Source organism: Chaetodon auriga, chromosome 23 (assembly GCF_051107435.1).
Source record: "Chaetodon auriga isolate fChaAug3 chromosome 23, fChaAug3.hap1, whole genome shotgun sequence".
Lineage (NCBI taxonomy): Eukaryota > Metazoa > Chordata > Actinopteri > Chaetodontiformes > Chaetodontidae > Chaetodon > Chaetodon auriga.
Window position 1 is genome coordinate 18,709,248 of NC_135096.1, and position 19,057 is coordinate 18,728,304.

At 46.4% G+C, this 19,057-nt stretch overlaps 1 protein-coding gene across 1 annotated transcript in view; it reads right to left on the bottom strand.

Moving 5' to 3' along the window:
* The window catches only part of LOC143315871 (BCL-6 corepressor-like), a 33,458-nt gene extending 15,478 nt beyond the window's left edge, over window positions 1-17,980 (bottom strand). Inside the window, exons 1-6 of the mRNA XM_076723394.1 lie at window positions 17,317-17,980; window positions 14,366-14,445; window positions 8,766-12,497; window positions 3,470-3,779; window positions 688-1,110; window positions 169-396 (exon numbers count right to left, since the gene is read on the bottom strand). Of these exons, the coding sequence (XP_076579509.1) occupies window positions 169-396; window positions 688-1,110; window positions 3,470-3,779; window positions 8,766-12,497; window positions 14,366-14,368 (4,696 nt within the window). The 5' untranslated portion in view covers window positions 14,369-14,445; window positions 17,317-17,980. The remainder of the gene's footprint in view (window positions 1-168; window positions 397-687; window positions 1,111-3,469; window positions 3,780-8,765; window positions 12,498-14,365; window positions 14,446-17,316) is intronic.
* Window positions 17,981-19,057: the final 1,077 nt, after the last annotated feature.

The window sequence follows — 19,057 nt, forward strand, 5'->3', positions numbered from 1 at the left end:
GCAAGAACAAAATTTACAAAAATAATCTCAATGAAACAAAGATTAAATAAAGATGAGATCATTCTTATTGATCTTCAGATGGAAGTTCAGTTGTTTATTTGTTAAATAAATAAATAAATAAACAGAAAAAGTAAAAAAACACAACATTTTGTAATTTGCTGTGTTTACCTCTCGGGTCGTCCCTCCTCACAAACGTGCGGTCGCACCAGCCTCCGTTGACCTCTGACCTCCCCCTGACGGCTGGGATGTCCATCCTGAACTTCGCGTCGACCTCGGCTGACCTCTGGCTGGAGGGCAGCCATTGGCTGAGCTCCGCGGGGAGGCGGGGCTTGTTAAGTCTGAGGCCGTTCAGCTCAATGCAAACCTTCAGCTTCCTCACGTCCTCCAGAGTTGAGTCTGTCACGGATAACAACCAATCAGCAGTCAGGGGGATGAAACAACAACCAATCAAAGGTCAGCAAAACAAACTAAAGCCACATGAATAATCAAGAAATGATCAGAGAAAATTGTTTCATCGGGCACCGCAGACATGCAGGTACGAGTGACCTGCAGAGCTTTCAGAGCCTCTGATTGGTTCTTGTATGCATGGACTCTGTGTGATGAGAACGAGAGTGGACCGCGAGCAGAACCCTGAGGAACACCACAGACCACATCTTCACTGGCGACACCATCCAGGGTAACTCTTACCGGCGGTGAACTTGGTTTTCTTGTGGCTCCCCGTCCTGTCGTCCTCCTCCCTCTCCTCCTCCCTCTCCTCCTCCCTCCCTCTCTTCAGCCGGCTGCTGATGATGCTGCTCTGGTGGAAAGGCTCCAGACTAAAGATTCTCCTCCGGTTTATCGTCACGCTGAGATTCGAACCTCTGAGTCCCGGCGTGGAGGCGTTTCCCTGTAACAGGCCTCTGGCTGTGGACAGAAACCTCTGCTGTTGTTTTTGTGGCTGTGATACAAAACTCTTCTCCTCTGTCCTCTTCTCCTCCTGCAGACCTCCTTCCTCCTCTTCGTTCTTCTTCTGCGCCTCCGCTGAATCATCTTCCTTCTCTCGGAGGCTGTCGGAGCGGCGGCACGGCGGCAGGACCGGGAGGCGACTGTGAGAGCAGGACGGATGAAAACCTTCACAGACAAACAGAACGCGGTTAGTTTCAGCTCATGACGCCTCTTCGCTCTGAACGATGAGCGTGAGCAGACGGCGTCGACGTGCAGACGATACTCGCTGCACCTCCAGCTCCTCTCGCTGCTCTCACTCTCACTTTTTGCCTAAACATAAAATCTCAGACTCGAGATGTGGAAACTGTTTACGGAGCTCACTTTACAGGCATGAAGACACAGCAGGCTGCAGCTCGGGCCGTCTGGGATTCAAACCTGCAACCTTCACTTCACAGGCTGGTTTCTGTGACCTTTGACCTTCAACAAACGTGTGATTAAAGAAAACCGGTTGTTCAGCAGATTTCACTCGGACGCTCTGAGCTGCTTTCTGCTCTGAAAGGCAGCACATCAAAGACTCTCTCTCTCTGATCTTTCCTTTCTTTTATGTCTCTCACTCATTTTTTACGTCTTTATCTTCCCGTCTCATCTCCCAACTCTCTCTCTCTCCTCTCTCTGTCTCTCCTCTCTCTCCTCTCTCTCCTCTCTCTGTCTCTCTCTCTCTCCTCTCTCTCTCTCTCTCTCTCTCCTCTCTCTCTGTCTCTCTCTCTCTCTCTCTCTCTTCTCTGTCTCTCTCTCTCTCTCTCTCTCTCTCTCTCTCTCTCTCTCTCTCTCTCTCTCTCTCTCTCTCTCTCTCCTCTCTCTCTCTCTCTCTCTCCTCTCTCTCTCTCTCTCTCTCTCTCTCTCTCTCTTCTCTGTCTCTCTCTCTCTCTCTCTCTCTCTCTCTCCTCTCTCTCTCTCTCTCCTCTCTCTCTCTCTCTCTCCTCTCTCTCTGTCTCTCTCTCTCTCTCTCTCTCCTCTCTCTCTCTCTCTCTCTCTCTCTCTCTCTCCTCCCTCTCTCTCTCTCTCTCCTCTCTCTCTCTCTCTCCTCTCTCTCTCTCTCTCTCCTCTCTCTCTGTCTCTCTCTCTCTCTCTCTCTCTCCTCTCTCTCCTCTCTCTCTGTCTCTCTCTCTCTCTCTCTCTCTCCTCTCTCTCCTCTCTCTCTCCTCTCTCTCTCTCTCTCCTCTCTCTCTCTCTCTCTGTCTCTCTCTCTCTCCTCTCTCTCTCTCTCTCTGTCTCTCTCTCTCTCCTCTCTCTCTCTCTCTCTCTCTCTCTCTCTCTCTCTCTCTCTCTCTGTCTCTCTTCTCTGTCTCTCTCTCTCTCTCTCTCCTCTCTCTCCTCTCTCTCTCTCTCTCTCTCTCTCTCTCTCTCTCTCCTCTCTCTCCTCTCTCTCTCTCTCTCTCTCTCTCTCTCTCTCTCTCTCTCTCTCTCTCTCTCTCTCTCTCTCTCTCCTCTCTCTCTCTCTCTCTCCATCCACATATTTGGTTTGCAGACAAGCATTACTGGATGTCAATGAGCAGCAATAAACGATAATCAAGGACAAATGCATTTATAGGAAATAATGCCTAATAGAGCATTAAATACAGTGTATGGATGTGAAGACGTTCAGTCTTTCAAAGGCTTCAAGAATAAAGAGAATCGAAAGCTTTGAGTCTTTATTTTGAAGCCTTCCTGATGTTTTACATCACTTTAATCTGGACGTCTCCAAACACTCACAGTTCATGTCTCTGAGACGGATCTGCTCCTTTTCAGTGTCTCTGAAACATGTCCTGTGGAGTCCCACAACGTCCCGTGTTCGGTCCTCTTTAGCTGTTTTTTTACCTTCATTTATTCAGGGAAGTTTCACTGAACTGAAGCGTCTCTTCAGATCAGAGCCGTCAGGCTGAGCTGACGTCCACCGTCTGTGCGTCCACCGCTAAAAACCAGGTAAAAACGACCCTGATATCCTGATATTTTTGATCAAATCCGATCAATTCAGCCGGAAATCTGAGAATTCCTTCATTTGTCTTCACCTGCTTTCAGACCAGGACGCGATCCGGACGTGAGTTTTAATTACAGTCTCATTAATTAACTTCCAGATTTCCACCTAATTTTAAACTGATCACAAAACACACCAAATGTTGTGTGTGTGTGTGTGCATGCGTGTGTGTGTGTGTGTGTGTGTGTGTGTGTCTGTGTGTGTGTGTGTGTGTGTCTCTGAATGTGCACACTTGGCTTCCTGGAGAAAACGAGGGCAGCGGTGTGCTCGGCTTAAAGCGAGCGAAGTGCACCAAGAGTTCAGACACACACACACACACACACACACACACACACACACACACACACACACAGGCCGCAGAAGAAGAGACAAAGAAAGCGAATGACTTCTAGCAAGTGAGATCAACCTCAAAAAGTGTGTGTGTGTTTTAATGTCTTGTGTGTGTGTGTGTGTGTGTGTGTGTGTGTGTGTGTGTGTGTGTGTGAGTGAGCGTGCACGTCATCCTGCAGAGCTCTCCGGAAATCCTCTTACCTCTCTGTGCCTCAGCGGCGGCTGCAGAGGGAGTTCTTCCTCCTCCTCCTCCTCCTCGCCTCCCCTCGCTCTGCTGGCAGCGCTCCCACCCCCCTCCTCCTCCTCCTTCTTTCTTCATCCCCTCCTCCTCCTCCTCCTTGTCTTCTTCCCTCCCTCCGTCTCCCCGCTGGCCTTCTGCCAGCTCTGTCACCACTGCTGCTGCTGCTGTCATCCCTTCTTCCTCCTCCCTCTCCTCTTCCTCCTCCTCCTCCTCCTTTTTTCCTCCCTCTTTCTCCTTCAGCTCCAGCTCGGAGAAACGCAGCATCGCACGCTGAGAAAAAAAGCAAAAAAGTGTAAATTCAACATCATGAGTGAGAAGGAAGAGCTTGACTTCAGCTGAAGCTCCATGAAGCTCCTCACACTTCAGCTGTCTTCACCTTCACCAGCTCATTAACTCCTCAAACCACTTCCTGTTCGAGGAACACTTCAACTCCTCGTCGTGCTTGAACTTCGAGCGTCTTTCAAACTCAAAGACATTTTTCAGAGCTGAAGGATCCTCCGTCACCTCAGCTCCTTTCATTCCTGAGACTAAACCTCCTCAGGACTTTCACTGCCCCTCACCGGCTGTCAGTGCTTTAACCTTTCTGCCACTTACATTTCTTTCAGCGCTTGTTTTCACTGCCTCTTCTTTTACTGCTTTTGCTTTCAGAGCTCCACATCGACTGACGTGTTCATTCCTTTCAGAACTTGAAGCATTTCAACTGACCTTTCAGCTATTTTTCAGCTCTTGTTGCAGCTGCACTTCAACTTATTTCAGTGCTTAACAAACAACATCGACGGCTGAAAATGTCAACTTTTTGTCTGAAAGTGAAAATCGGGAGGTTTTCCTGGTTTTCCAGTGCCTGAAACATTGAACAGCATCAGGAAACAGGCGCCGTTGATGCCTGATTGACAGCAGGTTCCTTTGGTGGATATTTGGGGGATTGCTCCATTCAACAGAATCGGTGTTTGGCCCACATCACCTTCACTAGTTGGACGTTTTCTGCTTTAACTCCAGACTTTCAGTGATGCTCAGATATAAACAGCAGCTGTCAGCCAGAGGTGAGTTCTTGGCTATTTTCTTCGGCAGCTGGAGCCTCGGGAAGCTTCAGGATTTCACTGCCCCAAACCACAAACACACCAGAAAGTCTGAACTTTCAAAACTCACTCTGTGACCCTGGACTCTGCTGCTGTGAAGGAAAAAACACCTCCCTGTCGGCATGTGAACGCACAGACTGAGAAAACACAAAGCCGAGCTGCGAACAGGTGCTGCTGGGAAGCTTTCCTTCACGTAACGTTAAACTCACCCAAAGTTTCCAAAAAGAGGAGGCTTAAAGTGTTTTTAAGTGCTCAGCGCTGCTAGTGCCCCCTAGAGGCTGCAGAGCTCATTACACCCTCATGGAAACAAACAGCAGCCTGATGATGCATCTTGGCCTCGAGTCTGATCGGTGGAGGAGCTACAAACGTCCAGAGGATGGCGCTCACAGGGTCATTTCAGGGCTCGTCCTCTGAGGAGCAGGGATGAGACGTGGACACTTGATTCATTTCATTCCATTCTTTCCATCTATTTCAGTGTTTTTCAGTGTTCTCTCTTGAACGGACACTAACTCCTTTACTCTAAACGACACTTCGGCTTCTTTCAGTGCTTCCCCTTTGCTTGGTGCTTCAGCTTCATTTGGTGCTTGCACTGACTCACGCTGTCAGTCATTAGACTTTGAGTGCTTACGTTTCAAAGGACACGTCAAGTCCTTTCAGTGTTTACTCCTCAACTGACACTTCAACTGCTCACGCGCTTTCTCTTCTCCTGATAGAACAACTTTCCGTGCATTCACCTCCACGGATGCTTCAACTCTGATCTTTTCAGCGTTTTGACATGTACATGTGTAACATCTGCCACTTACATTTCCTACAGTGTTTGTTTTTCTGCCTCTTCAACTTCGTTTAGAACTTCTACTTTCACTCCTTTTCGTACTTTCACTTCAAATGACACTTTAACATCCTTCACTCTTGGATTTCAAGTGGCCTTTCATCTCTTTTCAGTACTTTCTTTTATCTGACGCTTCCATTTCTTTCAGTGCCTGTTTCAGCTACCACTTCACTTCCTGCTCACACTTTAACTCCTACACATCAATGTGTTTGTTGACTCCTTTCAGTTCTTACACTCCAACTGTCTCTTCACCTATTTCCTTCACTTTCACTTTAACCAACATATCAACTCCTTTCAGCACTTTCACTTAACTGACACTTCAGCTTCTTTCAGTGCTGAACTTCCATCCGTTATTTCCACGCTGATACATATTATTTTGAGACACTTCAGGTACATTTAATTTAGAAATGTCATGTTGAGATGTCTCAGTCTTGAAGAAAGAAAAGAACCAACCAGGAAACAGATTTTTCTGTCTGTCAACACGCTTCGTGATTTAAACTGAAACTCAGACAGACGTTTTCTCCATTATCCAGGATGTTCGTTCCACAGTAAGATGAACCAAACCAAAGCCCGGCACCGTTGGTAACCACCGGTACCCTTTGGTAACCACCGTGCACTCCCTGACAGGCCAGTATTTCTCGCTCACCTCACTCTGCCCTGACCACAAAACCATTTTAAAATTAATGGCCCGTGAAACGATCTACAAATCCATCCAACACTGCTGCTCCGAGCCGGCAGCATCCAAGGACATAGGAGCAAAATGTGAGTTAATTTGAGCAGTAACCCCCCTCCTTCGCCTCCTCCACCACCACCGCCTCCTCCAGGAGCCACGACTGACCAAGCAAATCGCCTTCCAGAGGGAATAAACTGCCTGACGGCTCAGCTTTCTGTCCAGAAAAGTCCTCTAAGAGGAGGGAGACAGCTGAGAGAGACGCTTCACGGACGATGTGTTATTCTGAATTAGATTAAGGAAATTAAAATCTGCCATCTTACCAACAGACACGAAAAAGGACTTTGTCCAGTTATCTGATCATATTTGTCATTTTTTGTCTTCCAGAGACTATTGCAAAACAATCCACCGACGTTCAGTACTCGTTGAATTCAGGAGGTTTCTGTCTGTCCACAATCAGTTTTTGAACTTCTTTCAAACTGTTATTTTAACTGGACTCCTCAACTTCTTTCAGTGCTTAAATTTTAACTGCCACTTAACTTTCCTTCACTCCACTCAGTGCTACACATCAACTGACATGTTTGCTCCTTTCAAAGCTTGTAGTTCAACCAGCCTTTCAATTTTTTCACCCTCACTTTACTTTTTTCAGTGCTTATTTCAGCCGTCACTTCAACTCCTTTCAGTGCTTCAAATGACTGAAGCTCTTTCAGTGCTTGAATTTCAGCTTTTTTGCCATTGAGGGGTCCAAATCTGTGCATCTTTTTCTAACTCATATGGGTCAAAACTTAAAAAATACTCAATCATACGTTCCTCAAATCAAAGGCACTTCATGATTTTCATGGTTTCACTCAGCAGAGAACAGAAACAATCATTTTGGTCTGAACATAAGAAAAGATGCTTGATGGGAAATGTAGTTCATTATTTATTTATTCCTCCTTCAACACAAACCAGCCTCCATTCGGAAAACAAGAGCAGGCAGACTGCACACGTTATGTGCTTGTGTGGTTAAAGTAGTCAAGGCTAATCTGGGCTCCAAGGATGAGGAAGAGGAGGAAAAAAGGAGGAGGAAGAGGAGGATTTCATTAAAAGTTCCACTTTCCTTCCTCCTCCATCTGCCGAGGGATGGAGGAGGAGGATGAACAGGGGGAGGAGGATGGAGAGATTTAATTTGAGTTGAAGGGGGGATCTCCAGGGGACGAGACGGTGAAGAGAAACAGAGGAATAACAAGAAGCGAGAACAAGCGACGAACGGAGAGGCAGAGAAACAAAAATAGAGCAAAACAACCGATATTGAGAGAGAAAGATGAAAAGACAAAGAGAGAAAAGAGGGAACTTAGATAAACAAGACGCAGAGAAAGAGGAGACAGCTTTCCTCTCCGCCTCAGTTTTCTTCATTTTTTGGGGAAAACCAGCAGGATAACACTCGCCTGGAGCCACACTCATACCGCCGGTGTGTTATCCTGAGTCGACCTCAGCACGACCCCAAACATTTGGAGACAGAAACAGAAAAAAAGGGAGAAGGAGGAGGTGAAGGAGGAGGAGGAGAAGGCAGTTTTCCTCGAAACAGCTCCGCATACCTGATAATTCTTTACGACATCTCTGACCAGATTCAAACACCTCCACAGAGCCTCCAAACAGAACTCCGACCACATCCCACAGACACAGTGAGACAGCTCGATTTGACAACACGTCCTTTTGTTTGCATTTTGGTCGTCGTTCACACTAAGATTTGGAGTTTTCGGAAAATGTCCCCACAGAGGACACATCTTTGGAGGTCCTGGTCGCTGTTTCAGCGCCTTTCTATTGTGCATAAACCTTGTGTTTAGGTGTGTGTTGTTGAAAAAAACAGACTTAAAGCACAAATAAATGCTTCAGATCACAGTTACACCTGTGAGACACAGCTGGAGGTGAGTCATTCAAATGGGAGCAAATCTGTTGAACGAGACGTGAGAGCGCATCTGATAAAGACTGACATCAAATGTCCTGTCAAAACCAATCATCAGGTAAGATAACGTTGCCATAGAGAGCAGGTTATGCCGAGGCTACAGTGGCGATAGCGTCCTCATTACAAGCCAGAATATAACCGTAAAATATCACCAAATACAACACAAATCACAAAATGACTTACTGTGGCATTGACACTGTGGTTAAGGTATGCTTAGCGACAGAACGCAAACTCCAATCTCCTGCTCAAAGTCAGGCGTGCTACCCATCTACTAGCTCCACGTCCTCATGTCCGGAGGGGTTTGCTACCTCAAACCACCTCCTACCAACATGATTCTTACAATTTCCTGCCGCCTTCAAAAAACTTTACTTGCCTCAAAAGGCAACGTCAAAGATGTATATGTCATACTACTGTCGAAGTCCTCTGTGTCCTTACCTGCATGAGGACTAAACCTTGTGGGGTTGAAGAAAATTTCAGCAGTTATACACTAAAATCTGGACATTCTACAGTGTTGACATCCTGGTTTACAATAGTAAATCACTGGGTAAAACACAGAATAGTACAGCACAGTTAACGAACAGTGAGCAGAAAAATCAGTATCAGAAAATAAACCCAAGCAAGCAGCGACGCTGCAATGATTAGACTTCAGACCACCAGTGAAATTAGACTTTCCCTGTTCGTCTCACCAGACTGTCGCTGCATAATTGAGGAGTGAGGACTGGAGACAGGATCTTACCTGGAGTGCTCTCTGTTCTCTGCTCAGCTTGCTGGTGTCAGCGTAAAGCTCCGTGGTCACACATTTAAACCGGTCGCCAACGTAGCCGGATGAGTTGGCGATGCGTTTAGTGAGACCGGAGCGCCGGTTCTTGCTGCAGCCAGGGCCCTCATCTTCATCTGCCAGGGGATCCATCATGTCATGAATGTCTTTCTTTCCATCTCCACAGCTCGCAGTGGTGAAGGTAGAGTTTGGCGTCTCTCCCCTGGGCTCTGTGTCATTGGAGGAAAGGCCCTCACATTTTAGGTCTTTGTTAGCTGGTGGTTCTGCAGTCAGATCTGCAGGCATCACATCAAATCCTCCATTGGTAGGATTGCCAGGTGAAAGGTGCAGACAGGTTGAGCCCAGAGAAAAACTGTTTACAAATGTGGGGACTTTGGGATTGTTATTTATACAGGTCTGGTTGTTTCCAAAAGATTGGCCTCTAGAGACTAAATTTCCACAATTTGGACAACTGTAACAGTTCTTTCCACATGCAGGAGCCCTGAGAGTGATGTTTCCACAAACTGGGCGCACAGCATTGTGGTTTTCACAATTTGTAAATCTGGGAGTGATGCTCTTGCAGTTATGAGTAACAGGATTGCTTTTTCCAAGAGTTGGCCCACTGAAAATTCTGGGTTCACAAGCCGGAGTCCTCAGAGCCAGATTTCTGCAACATGGGCCCACAAAATTTCTGTTGACAAAATCTGGACTGTTTACAACTCCATTGTTAGATGTGGGACTACTTGGGTTGATGTTAAAACTCAGTGGAGCCCTGGTGTTCATAACTCCTCCAGCTGGAACCCTGGGGTTGAAAGTCCTGCATGCTGGGGCCTTTGGCCTGAAATCTCGACAGGCCAGCCCTTTACTGCTGCAAATTGGACTGTCTGAATGACAGTTGCTGGTGACTGTACATGTTGCTCCTGTGATGTTGGAATTGTTAGAGTCACTAGAACCATTTTCTTTGCTAAAAAAACCCAATGAGTTGTTATTTCGAGGAGGGGTTTGCTCAGGGTTAACATTTTTATTGGCTGAGGCCTCTGACTTTACATTGTTATTGGTGATCTTCTCATCAGTATCACTATTCCCACCATTTGTGGTACTTATCAAGTCCCCAGCACCATCAGAGGGTCCAGTTTTACATTTTCTAGAAAACTGCTGTGAAGAAGTTCGGGCACAACGCAGGGTCTGCTCCTCTGGGATATCAGGGAATGGACTAAGTGGCTCCTCCTGTCCTGGGATCTCCTCTGAGATCTCCTCATGAGGAGAGGGAGGTGAAGAAGATTTGTGATGAGGAGGTAAGTCTTGTCTCTGCTCTGGAGCCTCGCTGACAGGGGGGGCTTTTGGAGGCCACGGCTGTCTTTCTTGGATATAGCTACAGCTACTGCCACCACGCTTGGAGGAATCTTCTCTTTTGTTACATAAGGAACTGTGCTTATTGGTGGACAAATCATCATCTGTCTCATCACGCACAAGGTCAATAAAAACTATATCATCTCTGGCAGAAGTGAGGCTTTTGCTTGAAGCCTTTATGGTTTGGTTTGTGGACTTCTCTCTTTCATCGTCACTCTTGTGGGATCTGTCAGCATCCAGTCTTTCCTGGTTCCCGTACGGTTCGGCATTCCAGGTTTTATCCTGGTTCTCGAGTCGGTCAAGACCTGCATGTGAGGAAACAGGTGGGGGGGCTACTGCCCGGGAATTCTGGTATGTCACAAAGTCACCCTGGTTTGGAGGCACTCCATATGGAAGGCCATGTTTTGGTGCTATGCAAGGTGGATAAAAGCTGCTGCTGCCAAGCAAGACAGGGTGGGGATAGACAGGTCCTTTACTTGGTATGGTCATACGTTGCAAGGACATATTCTCAGCAACTGAGTATGGGATGTAGCGGTTTGTGTAACCTAAGCCAGGAGGTAGGTACGAGTCGCCATAGATTTGACTGGAAGAGTTTCCATTTTCCACATGTGACTCATGTTGCTGCGGTGGATGAGATTGGCTCTCTTGAGCCTCTGGCTTAGCAGGAGTTACACTCTGTTTTCCAGGGCATGAATGAGCTGCTCCTTTACTGTTTGGGTGGACTTTCTCAAATTCAACATGTGGCCATTCAACTTTGGACTTTGGGGAAGGAGATGATGCAGAGGGTCTTCCCCCTGAAGCAGGGCTAGGAAGATTGGTTCCCTCCACTGCCATGGACCCAGGTGAGCATTGAGGCTGTGGATGATGATCTACACTCTTGTTTTTCACAATGTGGGAGCCTCTGCTGTGCTCTGAACTGACAGCTATGGACGCACCCGGAACAACCCATGGGGAGGGAACTGAGCTGATCATTTCAGCATGATCAGGAGCCTTTGCTGATGTGCTAACAGGTGTGGGTAGACCCTCCTTTAAGTGCTGGTCTTGACTGGCTAACAGCCCATACTGTGATGGTGGTAAATACCCCAACTTGGACAGGGCCTCTAATTTGGATGAGAATCCCTTTGAGAATCCTTCCAACTCTTTGGCAGACAGATCCAAAGGTTTTTCCCCAGGGTTTTTGACAGGCTTTTGAGGTACAGCTCGGTCCAGTGATGTCTTTGCAGGTGATATACACTTCTCTGCACTACTGCAGTCTGAGCTGGCATCTTTGGTTTTCTTGGTGCCCGAGTGCATGGGAGAGCAGTGCTCAGAGCTCAGACTACCCATGTAAAAGGGGTGGGACACTGAAAGAGAGGTTGAGGATGAAGAGGTGCTTCTGTAATGTGACTTCTGGAGGTTTGTATTGGTGTTGCTGAGGGGTTGGGGTGGGAGAACTGAGCAAGGATGGGTTATTGGGGATGACTCTATGGCAGCAGTGCTAGCTGAACTGTTAACAGGGGCACCGGTACTTCCAGCACTTTTGCTGCTTAGAGTGTTGTTGGTGGAAGTGGGCTGACCGGACTTTACACCACTGCTGCTATGCTGTTGCTCAGTATGGTGAACAGATTGAGGCTGGGGCTCCTGGTGGATCTGTGGACTAGTGCTGAAGGCAGACTGTTCTTGATGTACCTGAGGACCAAGACCCTGTAAGGCCTTGTCCTGGCAGTGGGGCAAGGGTGAAAGGACAGCAGGACTTGGAGTGGCTGTATGGATCCTTATTGGAGGGCCCAGCGGGGATGAGATATGGGCTGGACCATAATGAGGCAGGTAGAAAAGTCTGTCTTCCCCGGTTGTACTGCTTCCTGCCCCAACGGCACACAGAGACTGATATGCCAGCTGCTGGTGGATGAAGGGTGATGGCTGGGACAGGAAAGAGGCCTTGTATGCCATGTCCAAGAAGGGGTACATTGTTGCATCTGCATAAGGGCTGATCCAGGGCAATCTCAGGAAGCTGCCAGCACCATTCAGGCTCAGCTCCGACTGCTTGTCATTAGGCAGAATTCTGCGGTCCAGCCCCAGACCATCAGCTCCTGCAGCAGGGACAACTAGGGGTTTCTGCAGGCCTGGTGGTGGGCTCTTATAAAGTCCAACATATGCATTTGCGGATTTCTGGCCATCCAACAGAGTTACATCTGGTTTATAGAGGAGATCATAGCCAAGTGGGTGAGAACTGCCAGACTCCTGGGGCTTTTCACCAGAAAGGGGATGGATGCCAGGGTAGAAAATTCCTCCATGGGGTCGGTAATTTTCCCCCACGAGAGCGTTGCGGTCAATGCTGAGGGCAGCTAGCGGGTTCATCCTGTAAGATGTCCTGGCATCCACCTACAACATGGAGAGGAGAGTCAAAATAAGCAAAACAGACACAATGACTGTACAAGACCATTCTGATGAAGGACACAGTTCTGAAAACCCTTCGTAACACCTGAAACAGAACGAGGCACGCTTTGTTTGATGGATCCCGAGTTCAGTTTTAGTACAGAAACATGCAGGGTTTTATGTTGCCAATAGACTTTTAGGGGTTACCAGGCAATGTACTGTGACTCTAATCAAAGTCTACCTGTCGCTGAGTTTGTCCCATATTAACTCATTCAATATGGGCTCATTTCAGACTGTCAATCAGAGGCTGCAACTCAGGATTATTTTAACTATTTGTTATTTGATCAACACAATGATTGGAAAAAGTTCCCCAGAGTCAAGAAAATGTCCTCAGAATGCTCAGAAATTCAGTTTCCGGTCATAGATGATGGCAAATATTCAGTGGAACCAGTGAATCTTTGTCCTTCTTTATTTCTAAAAAGTTATTTAAAGGATCGAACAAAATAGTCTGAGATTGTTTTCCAGTGAATAAAGTAATCAATTAATGGACCAAATGTGTGTGTTTATGCTGACGGGAGTAACTGTGTGTGGTGTTCAGCCCGTGTCGGTTTGAACAGTCTTCAGGTGGTGTTCCCGGCTTTGGCATCCACCCAGTAACATGCGAGCAACCGCCGGGCAACGTGCCGATAAGACGAGGTCAGACTCCAGCTGTCACTCTTTTGACTCAATCAGCAGACGTGTTAACAACAAGTTCTGACAAAAATGAGAAAAATCACTCTGACATGACTTTTTTCTTTCGGCTGGATTGACAGCTGATCTTAACCAACGGGACTCCGATCAGAAGTCATCCTTCACTGTGATTGGGTGGACATGAAATGACTGAACGATTCTCCCTTTAGTCCAGTAAAAACTCTGAAACAAACCGTTCAGTCACACGTGGTTGAAATCAAACAGGAACGAAGGGAGGAAAAAGGATTTTGTCCACGTAATCATTCAGGAATCAATTCAGGAAACGGAGGCTGCCATTTCATTTTTCCTCTCATGGAGAAAAATCACTGATGGCTTTTTTTTTTTTTAATATTCCTGGATGACAAATGACGGCCGGAGCTCCTCGACAGGAAACAGAAAGGGAAGGAAAAAAGAGGGGAGGCACGGGTGAGAGAGGGAGGGAGAAAGAAAGAGGAAGCACGAGATAAACAAAGAGAGAGCGAGAGACAAAGAGAAAGCATGGCAGCGAGAGAGAGAGAGAGAGAGAGAAATGAAAAAACAGCCTAATTGAATTTCCTGTCACACAGCGTCGTGAACCATCCCTGATTGGCTATCAGCCGCAGGGCCATTAGGAAATTATCCAGACAGCTGGGTGGCCGCCTGAGAGGTGGAGGAAGTGGAGTGATCCTTCACTCGCTCAGATCGAAAAGCGAGGCTGCAGGAAAACGAAGCGCTGGATTCTGGGAGTTAATGAAGAAGAAGCGCCGAGCGGCTCGTGTGCGGCGTCGCCCACAAACGATTTCGTCTTCAGGACTTCCTGCAGGAAGCGGAGCTTTTTACAAACAACACAAGGAAACGTGACGAATGCGGATCTGTCTGCTGCCACAACCGCTGTGGCGTTCTGTGACGCTCTGTCGCTGGCACGATATTGTATAACATAACAGGACGAGACCTTTCATGTGACGCAAAGTGTCGTCACATTTCCCAATACAGAATTTATTTTAAAAAGTCAGATACTCACAGAGAAAGGACAGAAACAAAGGACTTAAAGGTTCAACATCAGGTCGCCGGACTGAAGCTGGCGAGCTTCGTTTTTCATATAAATATCGGCCTGACACGTGGTGACATCAGCAGGAGAGAAACCAAGACTTGACCTTTGACCTTACCATGATGTGAGACAGCAGTCCTCTGGTTTCTGCTTCAGACGGGACCGTCTGCCTCGAGGACGCCGCTCAGTCCGCCATGTCTGCAGACGCAGAGAAAAACCACATGAGACGAATTTTCAAAGACTGACTGAAACCGACGCTGAGGTTTGGGAACAGGAAGTCATCCTGTAATAGAAACCGTTCGCAAAGACACTTTTTCTTCTTCTTTTAAAGCAGACCTCCTCAGTTAGCCACATGCGCTAACATCTTCACGCGGGCAGCCTCCTTCTTTCGGCACGACACGTTTTCAAACCACAAAACTGAGAAAAGGTTGAAAAGGTGCAAAGAGTGCATCAAGAAATGTGACAGACATTTCTTTACATTTACAAATTAGTTTGAGAGTTGACATGAACCTTGTGGGTTTGAGGACATAAAAGCACAACAAAGACGATAAAAACGATAAAAACGTGTTTCTGCGACACGACAAAAAGAAGCTGAAGAGTCAAACCGTTAAAATTCTGCAGAAAGTCAATGGAGTTTGGTGTGCAGAGAGCAGCGAGGCAGACAAGACAGGACACACACACACACACACACACACACACACACACACACACACACACACACACACAGCTGTCTGTCTGCACTGATGTTACGAGGCTCGACATCAGTGTGTGTGTGTGTGTGTGTGTGTGTGTGTGTGTGTGTGTTTTATCGCCCAGCCAGAGGACTGATAAGGCACGTCGCCTCGTTTCCCGAGGAAGTCATAATCCAGCAGAGAGAAAATGTATCAGCGCCGCTCTACGAACACAGGCACGCACGCGCACACACGCACACGCACACACGCACACAGACACAGACACACACACACACACACACACACACACACACACACACACACACACAGTGATTGATGGCTGTTAGGGAGCTGGGATTTCAATAACGGCTCTTATCTCCAGACTATTGAAGGACAGCTGTGTGTGTGTGTGTGTGTGTGTGTGTGTGTGTGTGTGTGGCGTCCATGCTCATACATCATACCACACACACACACACACACACACACACACACACACACACACACACACACAGCTGGATGCGCTCTCTGGGGAAAACTTACTTTGTTTTCTCCATAAAAACTGTGTTTCTGTGGTGGAATGTGACAAAGTACATGTACTGAAGTACTGTATTTAAAGCATGTACTCAAGTACTGGCCTTAACAGCAAACAGTATATGAGGTATTTGAAAGTATCTCCACCTGCAGCAGCTCCACCACAATCAGACACGGGAGACATTTTACTAGGCAGACAGTACTTTTACTGCATCGAGCCGACAGTACTGCTGTACTTTAACTTCATGAAGCTGAGAATACTTGTGTACCTTTACTACATAAAGCTGAAAACACTTGTGTACTTTTACTGCATGAAGCTGAAAACACTTTTCAGGTTTAAAGATGATGATTTGATTCTTGAATCAGAATGAGGTTGAACTGAACTTCATGTTTCAGGAAAATGAAGTTTCGGACGTTCGCGGTATTTTTTTCCGCTTGGCCCCACAAACAGATTTCCCAGGATTCCGTGCGGCAGTCTCAGGTAAATTCAGGTGACATTAAATGAGTGTTTGTGGCCATTTCCCCGCTGGAATCGTTAAAGTTTCATCCCATAAAATGACAGAAAGCAGAGGAGGAGGAGGATGAAGGTGTCCAGCAGCTCAGCCGGATGAAGATGATGAAGATGAAGATGATGATGAGGAACACGCCTGTAGTTGAACGCGCTGATTCACGCATGAACAAATATCAATAATCCTGTGGATCCTAACAAAGTTCAGACGACTCGTCCGAGGTGGAGCATCACCGTCACTCATACCTGTGAAAAGTGTCTGTGATGCATCTGACGGCGTCAGAGGACGTCCAAAGACGAGGACGAGACGTCCAAAGACGAGGACGAGACGTCCAAAGACGAGGACGAGAGGCTGCAGTCTGTGTCCCGATATCGGGACTAAAAAAGTGACTTTTTTGAATGGAGTCTGGTTACATTGGGGAACAGTTTGTTCCTGAAAAGACAAGCGATGAAAACACCTGCTGAGCCGAAGAGACACTGATGGAAAACAGGAAGTGAAGGCAGGAAACAGACACAGCTGGAAGATCTGAGAGATTCCAGCTGCTTAAAGAAGAACCAAGAGCAGTGACTGGCTTCAACTCTTATTTTGAAAGGCGCACATCAAGGCTTCAATTGTTGTACTTACTGTGAGCGTCGCTAACATATTTTTTACAGTGTGGTTTTGTGTCTGAACGTTTTAACAGGAAGTTTGACGTCAGTTTTATTTATTTTATTTTTATGGTTTGGAAAATGTCAGAAAAATCCAAAATGACATCTTCAAATTCGAGCAAACGATTATTCTCACCATTCATCAATCGATTATTGGTTCAGTCCGTGAAACCAAAACTGTTCTCTAAAAGGTCCAAATGTGCAGAAAAAACTGAAGATCTGTCGACTCGTCAACGTTCTCTGAGTCATTTTAGAGGCGGTAAAGATAAAAAATAACAAAGGTCACCTGCCTGAGCACCTGTTGACCCCGCCCACATGGGGAATGGGCGGGGCTTTCCAGACTAAAAAACTGCAGTAAAAGTTATAAAAACTTCAACATTACAGATCCTGAAACTCCAGATGAAGAATTATCGATATCATACTGCAGGAATACTACAGGACAGGAAATATGAAACCAAAAAACTGCAGTAAAACTCCTTCAGGCGTCAAAGAGGAAACCAGAGAGCGTTTTCGCCATCATTCTGTGGGAACGTTTGAGGAATTTTATTCCCAACAGGAATATTCCAAAGGTTCCACAGCAGGAGGGAAAGATCCCCCAGGAATTTTACAAGAGTCACCAGATGTGACCGGAAACACACAAACAGCTGATTTTTGAAAAACCTCCAGCGAAAAAACACAGAATTATTCTGGGTGAAATGTCCTGAAACTCACCTTTTGTTCTTCTTCTGTGGTGTCCAGTCCAGTTTTTATTGTGTCCGTTTTGTTATTTTTGATCGAACATCCATCCGGAACAAAAAACCATTTAAACCTTCTTGTCTCGTGCTGAAGTGAATAAATCCATCCTCATTGATCCGCCGCGTGCTGATGCAGGACGGCGGCCCGCGCGCGCACGTGCACAGTCACAACACACACGCAAACAGACAAAAACACGCACACACTGCCGAATCAGTCAAAACTAAGCAGTTTGTGAATGATTCGCGGTGTGAGAGCCGCCGCGCGCACTGAGCGGCGCCGAACTCCGTTTGAAAAACATCCAATTTAAGAAGAAATTAAAGCTGAGCGAACACACTCGGACACGCACGCACATTTACGCGCACACGTGCACGCGCCCTCCGGTACCGGGTTGAACTCTCAGAGTGTGTGCGCGCGCGTGTGAGTGTGTTTCCCTCCCTGAAGTCCCGGCAGGAAGCAGCTGCGGGAACCAATCCAGAAAAAAATCAGCCCTAAAATGAAAAATATTTTTTTAAATATTCCTCCACGAGCGGAAATATTCCTCAGGCTGACGCGCGCGCAATTGGCGGATTATTCCACATTTCTTTTCTTTCTTTCCGGTCCCGTCGTCCGTCTGTCTGCTGGGCTTTATCCTCCTCCTCTCTTTCCCTTCTCCGACTCCACGCGGACGTTGCCTCCCTCTCGTCTTCTCCTCCTCTCCGTCTCTCTGCCGCTCTCGCGCTCCGAAGCGTCAAGTCCCTGAAAAATCACCCGTCGCACTTCCGCCACACACTTTCATAATAAAATCAGAGCGGACAGGCGCCACTGACGTGCTGCCCTTTAAACAGTGAAGTTTTAAGTGTTGAGATATTTTGCGTGAGTCAAAGTAGAAATACTTTACAAATAAAAATGCATCAATCTTTTTTACTTTTCATTGTATTATAATTATTGATGCATTAATGTTGCAGCTGGTTCAGGTGGAGGTCATTTTAGTGACTTGGCTTCTGTTTGGTCGTTTAATGTGCAATAATATACCATAATTTTGAATCTGATTTATATTGTGTTTTAATAATCTGAATCTGTAAAGTAACTAAAGCTGTTAAATAAATGTGGTGTGGAGAGGAGAGAGAGAAAGTGGGACAAAATGGAGATACCAGTAAACTATTGCAGCAGGCGAGCTAGCAGCTAACGTGCTAGCCAGCGAGGAACGTCTGGACTTCAAACATTAAAATGAGATTTTAATTAGCGACTCAAATCTTAAATCTAATTTTTAGTTTTAATGCTTTCATTTTGAAAGCAGAACAGGATGCTTGATGTTATTGTTTTGGATAAATGATGCTGACTTCACGCCGCTGTTTGTGTGAAGCTCCTTTAATTCTTTAGTTTAAGACTTAAAACTGGACACAAATGAACTCATTTCATGAAATTATACATTTGCTTTTATTTTTACACATGTGAGAATTGAATTTTCTCTCAGTTTGGAAAACACCTGTCACACAAACAAACAATCCTCAGTTCAACAATCAATCAATCAATCAATCAATCAATCAGTCAAGATCGATCAGATCAGTTTGCAGCAAAAGTGATCAAACATCTGGTTTTATTCACGCTGATATTTCTGTTCGGTTTGTTGCTCATCAATAATCTCACACATACAGAAAGTACAAAAGAGTGTATGTTGCTCCCACACACACACACACACACACACACACACACACTCACACACACACTCACACTCACA